Raw genomic sequence first — 11,755 nt, 5'->3', positions numbered from 1 at the left:
ACACCACCCCTCTTACTTTGCTTATATTGTTGTACTCCATAGGTAGACTAGACGATCAATACCCAGCATCATATAGTATCTAAGCACTCAATGACCTTCATGCCCAATCATACAATGCAAATCCAGACTAGCCTCATGATGTCTGCACAGATGCCCTGACTCCCCAACACCCCTCCCCTGCCTAGGTCGCCCAGGCTAACCCTTCGTTGCCATCATCTGCATCCCCCTTTGCGCGCCCGCATGTACGGCCGCCATGCTCGCCTTGGCCTGCGCCTCACTGATGATGACCGTCTTTGGTCGCGCAGTAAGGAAGTCACATTCCAGCAGCTCGGTCGCGGTAGGCCGTTTCGTATGGTCGATCTCAAAGGTGCTGTTGAGAAGGTCAAGCGCCTGGGGAGAGATATCGGATGGGATGGCTGGGATGTTTGCTTGGCCGATCTAGATCCGTCAGCTTCCGCTTTGGCATCAAAAAGGCCAAGGCTAGCTCACTCTGAAGATCGCCTGCATCTGGGTAAGGTCCGACCAAGGATGCGTTCCCGTCAACATCTCCACAACCAAGCACCCGACGGACCAGATATCCGCTTTTGAGGTATAGCTCGTCTGCTTGACGATCTCAGGCGCCATCCAGAAGACCGAACCTTGGAGGGATGGCCGACTCGCTCCTATCCCCTGTAGCAGATCTGAGCTTGTCAGCTTTTGCGCTTCACGGCTCAACACGGCTAGACTTACTGCTCTCGACCTTCTTGCTGATTCCAAAGTCGGATATCTTGATCCCTCCCTTGTTATCAACGAGGATGTTCGCCCCCTTAATATCCCGATGAATGATTTCCCGCTCATGCAGGTAGTTCAGACCCGTCAAGATCTGCCGAACAAAGTTGCGTACCAACGCCTCCTCGAACGCCCCGTAATTGTTGAGCAGCGCGGCGATAGAGCCGCCCGGAACGTACTCGAGGAAAATGTTCAGGTGAGTCCCGTCGATCGAGGAGTCTACATCGTCAGCTTCTTGTTCCACTGAAGCGAGGAACATATCTATCTCACCGAGGTATTGCACGATATTCTCATGCTGCAACTCCTTCAAGAGCTCGATCTCCCTCTCCAGCGCTTCAATCATCCCTCTCTTGCGCTCGACGTTTTTGCCCGACCCCAGCTCGACCTGCTTGACAGCCATAAGCAGACCAGACTGGGCGTCCATCCCGAGGTAGACCGAGCCGAAGGAGCCAGCACCAATGAGCGCGCCTTTGATCCACTTGATGATGCGTCCAGCTATAACGTCAGCTCTAGACCTTTGAACCACAACAAAACGACTCACATCCCGTTGAGGTATACGCCTTCCCATGCTCGTCTTCGCCCGCGTCCTCCTCCTCGTCGCTCTCATCTTCGTCCTCGTCACTATCGCTATCCTCCTCGCTTTCGTCATCGCTCTCATCCGCCTCTTCGCTGCCGTCCCCCTCGTCCACCGGCATGTCCCCCACATTGGCGATATCCTGCGGGGGCGCCAGGATAGCCGTCCCTACCACCGCAGGCTCCATCTCCTCTTCATCGCTCGTCTCGTCAAACGAGATAGTCGACGCCCGACGGTTCTCCACCTCGGCCGTGATCTCATCCACAGTGAGCATGGATGCCGTGTCGGACCTATCGCGCGCCCTGCGCATCTGCGAAAAGGTGGACATGCGAGACCGGGACGAAGACGCCGAGTTCCGCCGACCATGCTGCGAGATGGACTTGGGCCGGGCGAGCGAGGCACGCTTGTTAGGCGGGATGGCCGATGCGACGCTGGGGGCAGATACCGAGCGCGAGTATGCTTGGAGCGAATCTGACAAGCTCTCATTGAATGGTTCGAACGCTGGTAGGAGGGGAGGACGGTCCGAATCGGCCCCGGAACTGGCAGAGGTGTCGCCGTCGATCATGGGCCGGCGGATACTGCCAGCCTCGTCCGAGACGCTCATCCGGGGTACGCCAGGCCGCCCGAGGGCCTCATCCGAGCCGCCCGTCTCCTCTCCCTCTTCAGGGATGGCACTTGAGCTGGGAGGACTCGTCATGGTCATCCGACTGGTCGGACGGCGCCGCGGTGGACTTGGCTTGGCAGACGGCGCAAAGTCGAACGACTCTCGCCCGCTCATCACGCTTGGAGCGATACTGCCTCGCTTGGCCCCGTAGATGGACTGCCGGTAGACGCTCTTCCGCACCGTCTTGTCCAGCTCCTTCTTTTTGGCCGAAGGGAAGTATTCCGCCAGATGGTTCGAGATGAGCTCGGAGGGTGGGCGGTGACCGAAAAAGTTGTACATCTTTTTCCGACTGCCGGGGAGGAAGCTAGCCGTTGATGGTGATCGAACGACGGTAGATGGGGAAGGTGGTAGATCGGTGACAGCGACACCAAGTCCGGACATGACGGATACCATGCTCGCGCGGTTGACATTGGCATTGGTGGCGCGGCGGGTACGGGTAGGTGTGAGGAGGTTGGCTGGGTCGGACGATTGGGTCTGGCTGATTCCGAGTCGAGGACCGCCGCCAAAGTAGGTTGGTGATTTGGGAGAGAGAGGAGCGGGTGGCTGCTCGCCAAAGAACTCGGACATGTTCTTGCGATTGCCGAATTTCCTTGATCGACGAAGGACAAGGCCTCTCTCCCGAAGCGCTGATCCATCCCGATGCGAGAGGCAGATGCCAAGTAGTGCAGCTTCCGAAAGTGGTTTGGCTAAACATATCAGCTTCTTCCCGTTCTAGGAGTTGCGCACTTACAATTGTGATCCGCGTCGTCCGTGTACACTCCCCAGCCATCCACTTCCAGCCTCTCCCCCTCCTCGTCACTTTCGCCTTCCGAGCTCACGTTCCCGGTGTTCCACTTGCCAAATTTCTTGAGCACCCTCTCGAGCACCTCGACACCACTCGTACAGCTGCTGACATTGACCGTCCGCGTCGTCCCATCTTCCGAGTTGATGAATTTGACGACCTGCCTGCGGACCTCTTCTAGGCTGATGACCGAGCCGGAGCCGATAGATGCAGATGAGATGGAGTTTTGGCGTGGAGGATTCGCTGCTACGGGTGGGGGTGCTGGCGGTGCAGTCCGAGAAGAGCTGGACTTGAGCGGTCCAGCACCGACAGAGTACCCGCCAGTCTGATTCCGTAGCGAGCCGGAATGGTGATCCCCGCTTCGTGTCGACAGCTCCCGTTCCCGCTCGCGGTCTTTGGGAGGCACGACTTCCTTTGGATCCCTAGTGGCCGCGAAGGGATGTACCGCTGGTTGAGGGTTCCGGTTGACCAAGGCGGAGAACTTGGCTTTGATAGGACTGGGCTGCTTCTGCTGAGTCGAGCCGAACGACGGGCCTGACGACGCAGGTGGCTTGCGTATCCCGTTCGAGCCGCTAAGGGCCGAGACAGACGGCTGACCGTGCCCTGTTGCCGCCCGCCGTTCCGCACAGGATGGAGATGGTCCCTTTCCGTGATTGCTCTGCCAGCTCGGCGGTGTGGGGGTCCCAGCATGCTGTCGAGCGTACTCTGCCGCAGAGCTCGTCGGACCGCCGGAGGAACCAGGTGCTGGGGGTAGAGGCCGATCGACGAAGCTTGCGGAATCAATGCCATTGATGGGACTGGGCGATCGTCTGGCCGTATCCCGGGCAGGAGGTGCCCGAAGATTGAGGTTGGAAGGGAGGGGATGCGGTCGGCTGATGGTGGAAGAGGAATTGAGCGAGGCAGGAGTGATGGTAGCGCTCGAGCTTGTCTGGCTGGATATTGACGGCCGCTGCAAATTTCCGGGATAGACAGGCCCGTTCTGCGTAGATGGACGCGGAGTCGAGGACGGTCCACGCTGAGTCAAGGCGGAAGCTGGCGCATCGTAGATTGACGCCGCGCTGACCGCCGTGCTCGATCCGTTCCCGTTCGGATGGCTGTACGACAGCGACGGGCCGTGACCCCTGCTCGAGCTGTGCAGATCGAGGGGTGGTGGTCGGGCATTTCCAGGCCGCCTCGTGCTCAGGCTGCGATCGATCTTTTCCCTTCTCTCGCCCATACTCGACTGACTGCCGGTATGGCTCAGGCTGCGCTCATGTCCTGGCCGAGTGGGAACCACAAGTCCGCCAACTCCGCCGCTAATTCCCACTCCGCCTCCCGCTCCGCCTACGCCCGCAGTGGGGTTGAGTCCGGGACCTCCACCAGTTGTCCAGTCCGGACTAGGAGTAGCCGTCCCGTTGAGCCTCAGCTCCACCACCGATCTCCCCACCATAGAGGCCGCATTTGACGTGACCTGCCCCGTCGCGCGCTTCCGGAGATCCTTTATCCCACTGAGGAGCTTGACCCTTTCGCCGACCTTGGTTACTCCCATCTCCTTCAGACTCGCCATGTCGAGATCCAGCAGTACCCTCCCATCGATATCGTTCCGCCGGAATGTGTCCGCATAGTGACCGCACTTGCATTGCGTGAGGAATTGCTGTAATTGCTCGCCTGTCCAGCCAGCGAGGTACGACGAGAATGATACGCCTGGGGGGGCATGGAGGAGCGGCGGCGTAGCGGGGCGGTGGGAGGGGGAACGAGTAGTTGATGCGAGGGTAGAAGTGGAAGCGAGGAGGTCGGCCGAGCGGTTGGCATATGGATGCGGATGGCTTCTGGGCAGGGCAGGGTGGGGATTCGGGTGGGAGGAGAAGTGTGGTGAAGTGGGAGTGGTTGTGTGGTCGGATGAGCCGGTAGGAGAGTGTAGTGGCCGCTGAACCGCATGAGGCCGGAGCGAGGAAGAGGCCATGGCGCCGTGCAATCTTTCAAGGCGGTCGACTTCTGGGTGAGGGTGGGTGTCCCTGATAGAACGTTTCAGATGCGTCCTGTGCTCGAAACGGGGACAAGACTCACAATCTCAAGCGCTCCAAGCAATCCTAGCACGCTCTATCGCCGGCCATAGATGCCCATAGCTTCATGGCAGGGTGTATAGGTGGTATTCTGAGAGCATGAGAACAAAGGCATGGAACAATAGGCCTTTCTCGCGCCCAACCCTTGCCCTCCACTCACGCGATTTGAAACTCCCGAATTGTCCCAATCCGGCAGTTACGTTAAGCCAATTCTAATAGGATCGAGATGGCTCGTGGCTTGGGTTATGGATGAGCAAGATGACAGGAGGGGCCGCGCTTCCTACCATGTAGGCCTCGCCTCACACGTCGATCGGATCAGCACCAGCTCCGGACATGCAAAAAGACGGAAGCGTCAAGCGAAGGATACATAACAACATGGAGGCACAAGTCCGATCGATCCCCTCCTCGACTACTTCTTCGCGTTCTCAACCTGGGTCACCAGCTCCGGTACTGCGTTGAAAAGGTCGGCCACCAGTCCGACGTCGGCAATCTGGAAGATGGGCGCGTCGGCGTCCTTGTTGATAGCGACGATCATCTTGGACTCCTTCATACCTGCCAAATGCTGGATGGCGCCAGAGATACCGATGGCCATGTATAATTCGGGAGCAACGACCTGAACATCAGCTGTGATCGCCCGCGAGGTAGAACAGTAGACAGGAGGAAGAAGGACGATGGATGCTGATGCTCACCTTTCCGGTCTGGCCAACCTGGAGCGAGTTGTCCGCGTAACCAGCATCGACCGCAGCCCGAGATGCACCGACAGCTGGTGGTGTAAGCTGACTCCTCCATCTCTTCGTAGCAAAAGGCGAGGGTAGAGGGAAGCTTACCTGCTCCCAGTGCGTCAGCAAGGGGGTCCAGCACACTGCTGAAGCTCTCCTGACTCTTCAGGGCCCGTCCACCTGAGACTACCCGTGGTGCCGAGGACAGGTCGGGCCGTGATGAGACGGTAAGTTCCTCTGAGATGTATTTAGTGGTGCCTAGACATCAGCGACGATCTCTCAAAGCAACAAAAAAGGCTTACTGTCGCCCGAGACCTCCTTGACCTCCTCCACCTCGGCCGCACCCGATCCGATCGCAGCCTTGTCGAAAGCGGTGGTCCGGACAGTGACGATCTTGATCTTGTCCTTGGGACTGCTCTTGATCTTGAGAATGGCGTTACCAGCGTAGATTGGGCGGGTGAAGGTGTCCTCGCCCTCAAGAGCAACGATGTCGGCAATCTTGGGATCAGCTAGATTCGCGATCATCCCGTTATATGAACGGATATACCATGGAGGAATCGAGAGCACCGGCGAGACGAGGGAAGACATTCTTCCCGACGGCAGTGTGAGCACCAAAGAAGTGGGTAATACCCTTCTCCGGCAGGAAAGAGGCGAGGAGTGGTGCAACATCTGGAAGTTCAGTATCTAGCCACTTTTGGCCACCTTGGCGAGAGCTCAGTCACTCACTCTCAGCAAGGGTGTTGGCGTATGCGTCTGATGATGCAGTGTAGATCTTGGAAAGCCCCTCGATCCTGCCCTATGAGCTCAGTCCCGACAGATCGGGCGTGTCACTCACTTCTTCGCTTCAGACAGTACGCTATCTACGTCCGACTTGGATCCGACTAGTATACCAGCAGCCTGCCATTTGTCAGCTACCAGCTCACGATCTCGAGCAGACACCTCAACGCACATTGCCATCGACCTTCTTTGCAGCTGTGACGGCGCTCAACGAGCTGTCATTGAGTTTACCACCCTTGTGCTCGAGGTAGACCAAAGATGAGGCAAAGCGGGACTGCTGAGCCGAGAAGAGGGATCGGGAGAGCGTAGCTGGGCGGAGAGCGTTTCGGAGCATGTTGACTGCTAGAGCTTGATGCAGATGATGAATGTATGAGAGTGTCGATGTCGATGTACTGGATTGATCAGTGTGAGGTTTCTGTTGTCGGCCGGCTCTTGGTACAACCGGCGCCAACTCCATCAATCCCACCTCGGAAGCATTTCCCGAAGGCCCTATTCTTCGCATTACATCTGAAGTCTGATACCTCTTTCACCCCTCTACCTTCTTGAATGGATGACCCCAGCAGTGAGCTGATCAGACCGCACAGGTAGCGCATACCATTCCAGCGACAACGAAAACGGCGGAAAGCCGATGACCGGGAGTGGGGGAGTTCCGGGTCTGGTCGTGGTAGACCCCCGCCTCGGTACCTCGGTCGACCAGGGAATCGTCAAGGTTGGCCGCTGATGAAAAAGTGGCGGGAACGAGGGGATGCCTGCCTGATATGGTTACGCTCGGGGTGCTGACACTCTCATCCTGCTCACACCGCTTGACCTTCATCTAGGTACAGCCAGCATCACGCGAACCGCCTTGACTGCAAAGGCCTGTCTTGCTGCCCGCTGCTCGCCCCTGCAGCTTAGCGAAGAAAGACCGAAGGAGACTACTTCAGTGATGCGGCAACGGTGAGCTTGACTTCGATGTCGAGATACCGATCCAGCCCGCTTCACCCGGCCGATTGAGCGGGGCATCTTGTCCGGCTAAACCTCCGAGGAGCCTGCGTGCGCTAGAAGCTACTGGGGAGACGCGGTACCGGGATGTTGAGGTTGCAGAGGATCATTTGGTCAGACCGTCGGGAGGCAAGGCGGTAGGGCGCGAGACCCTGTGATAGTTACTGGCGGTACTGGGCCTCAAGGCAATTTCCAGCTGCAGCTGTTATGGCCCATAACCGGCGCTCGTGGCCACGCATCGTCTTCTAGTGCGTGTCCGACTAGCGGTTGCCAGCTGTCGTATGCCGTACCGTAGCAGATCCATAGTCCATCAAGCGATGTCGATGATAGCATGAGATCGACCTCGCACACACAGGGGGTGCAGCCCGGGATTTGACCCCTCCACTCCTTCTCTTCTGCCTTTCTACCTCATCTTCCCGCACACTCTCTTTCTACCAGGAACTCTTGCACGGACGGAGTCTTTCGACAGCTCTCAACTGGATTGTTAAGAGCGAGTCTAGAGGAGACAGCGCCATTCCAGGCAAGCCACAAGCTTGACGAGGTGGTCCTCAGGCTTCAGGCTCTTTCGCCAAATCTCGCCAAAAGCAGTCGATAAATCGTTTTTACCGCCTTCTCACTTCTTCGTTTCTGCCCCTTTGTAAGGGGTAACAACTACTATGGTCCTCCTGGGGTATCCCCAGACGTCTGCCAAGCTCCTCAACGGAGAATTGGTGTTCCGAAATGGTGCTTGACCTCCCAGCTCGAGATAGGGAGCAACTCGCTAATCTGGGCAGACCATATTTACGTCTCACCCTTATGGGCCGACCGCGATGGTGCGTTGTTCCCGAGCATTCCACTAACATGACCATGATCACTCACTGCGATGGACTCTGATCTTTTTAGGTACGCCATATATGATAGCTCGAATCATAGAGTTCCTTCCGCCCAATGCGACCCCAAGGAAGGGTCGTCAAGCGGCCTCGACCGAGACGCAAGTCAGGATATCGCTCTACTACCGCCCCTCAGATGTAGGTCTTCTCCCTGCCTAGAGCGGCACGAGTGGATATTCTCATCCTTGGCGTCCCCCAAAGGCCCAGCGCCTTGAAAAGAGCTCGAATCGCCCACAAGGCGCGCATGCTGACTCCTCAGATTTCCGGTCGAAATGTCTCCGACTTCCGCCTCCTTCTCGCTGCGATCCACACGGACGTCCAACCTCTCTCTCACATCCGCGGCAAGTGCTATGTGCGGCACAAGGACCGGATCGAGGATCTCCTGGCGTGGAAGAAGATGCCGGACCGGTTCTACTTTCAGCGGTTCTTTGATCCGTATATAAAGCGCGAGTTTGAGGTGATCAGAACTGAGGCGGTGAATAACAGTAAGTTTCGACCTCCTCTATGGGACATGGCATGGGCACTCTGGCCGCTCTGGGCGAAGGGGATGGAGCATCTTATGAGCGTGTCCGACGAGCTGTCCGGGGACCCGCGACCTGCGCTGACCGCTCAGTTCCGCAAAAGGTGAAGGAAACCTTGATGACTCGCTACGAGTACGTCGTCACAGAGCGAGAGATGGTATCCGACCTACTCGACAACTATCGCTCCTGCTGCGTGTGCGAGGAATGGGCGTCTTCACAGGACTCGATCAAGTGCGAGTAAGTCCGCGGTCTCTTCCCCTCGCACACAGCATAGCTGACCCCAAGGCAATGCAAGAACATCTACCACATGCACTGCCTCAACCCACCACTGCTCAACAAGCCCGCCAAGGGCTACTCGTGGTTCTGCATCACGTGCTCTCTTCAGCGGCACCAGGACGTCCAGGACAAAAAGTTCCAATTCGGATCGACAGCGGCGAATGGGAAGAGCGGGAAGGGTGCGGGTGCGTCTGGAGATAAGAAGGAGAAGAACAAGCATGTGACGGGGGCGAGACCGGATGTCTGTTATCGAGGTTGGCCATGGCGGTACTTTGGGTGGGTCTTTCGATCTTTATGGCAGTAATAGCTGACCAGGTGCAGTCAATATACGATCGCGCAGGATACGTTGGACGCGGACGATCCGATCTTCCCCAAAGCTGCGACGAGGGTCGGGCAGAAGTTCCAAGCGAATGTGCCGAGCTGGGAGGAGCAGAAGGAGGCTGAAAGTGCGGCGCGGCGGCAGTTCGGGGAGACCAGTGAGGCGGGACCGTCAAGGCATATCGCCGGTGCGTCTTTCCGGACATGCTGGTAGACCCTTACTGATGTCGCAGTGGAAAGAGGACACGATCTTGGCGAGCGGAAACATGAGTCGACGATTGATATCATCTGCACCCCGTCTGAAGCGCGTGAGTCTTCGACACGCTTGGCGGCAGCAGCAGAATCACAGCTAAAGAAGCAGTCAACCAATATATGGCCGATGTTGCCACTCTTCACCTGCCTGTACCGCCGTACGACACTGAGCGGCTCAACATTGCCGCGACTAGCTTTTCAATGCTGGGCCGAGATCGAGCCATCGAGCGCTTAAACTCGCTGAAGTATGAGGAGTTCAAGCCTATCGTTGTAAGCTATGACGCCCCTTTCGTGTTGCGTCACGAGCTTATGCAGCAGTTCTCCGACAAAGAATCCGCCAAATTCGCGTTTGAGCTCGAACAAGCCGGCGGCGGTCTAGACACGCACGCCATCTCCAAGGTTCTCCGCAGGACACCGGGCGAAGTCCTCCGCTTTTCCTACATCTACGAGGGCAAGCAGCTCAAGGCGGAGCACGAGGCCGTTCGGGCGCACACGAAAATTACGGCCCACACGCGCAAGGGTCAGACCCAATCTCAGACTTTGGGCGCGCCGTCCCTAGGCAAAATCAGAGCCAGGGAAGATGGCGATGATTCGGATGGCGAAAAGTCGACATATGGGCCGGATCAGGCGACGGGTGTCAAGCTCAAATGCGCGGCGTGTGGAACGAGAGAAAGTAGGGCGTGGTGGAGGTGTCCGAGGTCCATCACGGGGAACGCGATGTGTGAGAACTGCGGGTGAGTCTGCTTGTCGCCTGGGCACCTGGAACGGCGGCTGATGAAGATAGCACGAATTACAGGAAGTACGGCGTCATATCATTTGCAAAGGCGGATGATAGTAAGAAATCCGACAAGAAGGACATCATCATCCTATCGAGGAAGGGCAAGGTGAGCATCCACCGGCTGGTATCGGGCTTGACTGACCGAGAGCAGGGAGATACAAGTGGGGCATCGACACCAGTACCGCTCCCTCCTCCCAAGCTTCCCCCTTGCGTCTGCTGCCGGAGGATGGAGCCAAAATCGACCATGGCGAGGTGCAAAACTTGCACATTCTCGGCGCATTCTGGTCAGTCCGAGCCTCCTTCAAGCAATTTGGGCGCAATCAGCTGATTCCATACAGCTTGTTACGGGATTGCCCCGCAAGACATGGGTCCGAACTGGGAGTGCGAGCTATGCTTGAACGTCAAGCTCGAAGATAATAACCTCGTTAGTTACAACCGCATCTCGTACGGCTGAGAGGCTAGTGTAGCTCACACATCTCAGGAACCAAGATGTTTGCTCTGCCCTCGCGACACTTCGGCCCTGTCGACCAAGATCAAGCCCAAAAAGGTTCTCTCCGACTTTGACATGCTATCCGCCTTGAAGCCTACCGAGGGTCGACGCTGGGCCCATATCCTCTGCTCCGTATGGATACCCGAGATCATCTTTACCGCTCCACCAGTCCTGAAAGCCGTCGAGGGGATTGCGAACTTACCTCTTGATCGCTGGTCAACAGTACGTCCAACTCCTGCTCGGCCTTTGAACAAAGGGACCGCGCTGATGGTCAGGTATGCTCGCTTTGTAATCAGCTTGACGGCGCGGTCATCTACTGTACGGACTGCGAGATCCCGTTCCACCCTTCTTGCGCGTACCAATCTGGCTACAAGTTTGGCTTTGAGTTCTCCTTGGTAGGCCTCCTTTTCTGAGCTGTGTTGGGTGGAGCTGATCTCGCAGGCCAAGCCAGGGAAGAAGGAGATGCCGACAATAGCCAAGTTCAAGGAAGGCGCGGGGGTGATGAATCCCGGATGTTGGTGTAAGGCGCACGATCTAGAGGGCAGGGTGATTTACGATTCGCACGAGATCGATCCAGAGCAGAACGAAGTGAGTTGTGTCGTTTTCGAACATCGAATATGTAGCTCATATCCCAGACTGCCCTGCAGGTATACGCAGCGGCATACAAGTCCTTGCCGGCCCATGATGATACCTTCGCCCTCCTTCGGAAAGCTCGCAGGCTGGACCACGTCCTCCTCACGCCTGCGACCGTCCCCACCTTGGATCAGCCATGCGCAATGTGCGCAGTGGACGTATCGCCTATGTGGCATCCTGCGGCCGGGCAGCTGGCGGACGATCGGATGGACGTCGATGGGGAAGAACCGGCAGTCCAGGTTGGAAAGGGGAAGGAAGGGCGGATCTGCCATCTATGTTGGTTCAAGTCTAGTAGTACCGCTTAGTGTATCC

The 11,755-nt window shown here is 57.3% G+C and overlaps 3 protein-coding genes across 3 annotated transcripts; 1 reads left to right on the top strand and 2 right to left on the bottom strand.

Annotated features, from left to right (window-relative positions):
• Window positions 1-195: 195 nt before the first annotated feature.
• On the bottom strand, window positions 196-4,729 carry MKK02DRAFT_25716 (uncharacterized protein; the record flags this gene model as incomplete). Its single annotated transcript, XM_053087078.1, has 9 exons — window positions 196-438; window positions 490-680; window positions 730-987; window positions 1,039-1,263; window positions 1,310-1,745; window positions 1,788-2,692; window positions 2,737-3,802; window positions 3,851-4,074; window positions 4,147-4,729. 9 exons carry the CDS (start codon window positions 4,727-4,729, stop codon window positions 196-198), a joined length of 4,131 nt encoding a protein of 1,376 aa, XP_052945254.1.
• A 509-nt stretch (window positions 4,730-5,238) lies between these two features.
• MKK02DRAFT_27136 (uncharacterized protein) lies at window positions 5,239-6,659 on the bottom strand (the record flags this gene model as incomplete). Its single annotated transcript, XM_053087311.1, has 8 exons — window positions 5,239-5,442; window positions 5,519-5,592; window positions 5,657-5,806; window positions 5,851-6,046; window positions 6,096-6,217; window positions 6,275-6,339; window positions 6,384-6,445; window positions 6,498-6,659. 8 exons carry the CDS (start codon window positions 6,657-6,659, stop codon window positions 5,239-5,241), a joined length of 1,035 nt encoding a protein of 344 aa, XP_052945253.1.
• A 1,303-nt stretch (window positions 6,660-7,962) lies between these two features.
• MKK02DRAFT_44165 (uncharacterized protein) lies at window positions 7,963-11,748 on the top strand (the record flags this gene model as incomplete). The annotated part of the gene is made up of 17 exons (XM_053092809.1): window positions 7,963-8,029; window positions 8,080-8,118; window positions 8,219-8,313; window positions 8,435-8,660; window positions 8,789-8,933; window positions 8,982-9,248; window positions 9,294-9,478; window positions 9,524-9,598; window positions 9,652-9,812; window positions 9,861-10,276; window positions 10,327-10,426; window positions 10,472-10,604; window positions 10,659-10,744; window positions 10,802-11,032; window positions 11,086-11,205; window positions 11,252-11,398; window positions 11,446-11,748. The coding sequence occupies 17 exons, from the start codon at window positions 7,963-7,965 to the stop codon at window positions 11,746-11,748; spliced, it is 2,796 nt and encodes a 931-aa protein (XP_052945252.1).
• Window positions 11,749-11,755: the final 7 nt, after the last annotated feature.

The sequence above is a fragment of the Dioszegia hungarica genome (genome assembly GCF_025882075.1).
Source record: "Dioszegia hungarica strain PDD-24b-2 chromosome Unknown MKK02contig_8, whole genome shotgun sequence".
Classification (NCBI taxonomy): Eukaryota; Fungi; Basidiomycota; class Tremellomycetes; order Tremellales; family Bulleribasidiaceae; genus Dioszegia; species Dioszegia hungarica.
The sequence above is the reverse complement of the archived record's forward strand: the minus strand, read 5'-3'. Positions and strand labels throughout refer to the sequence as shown.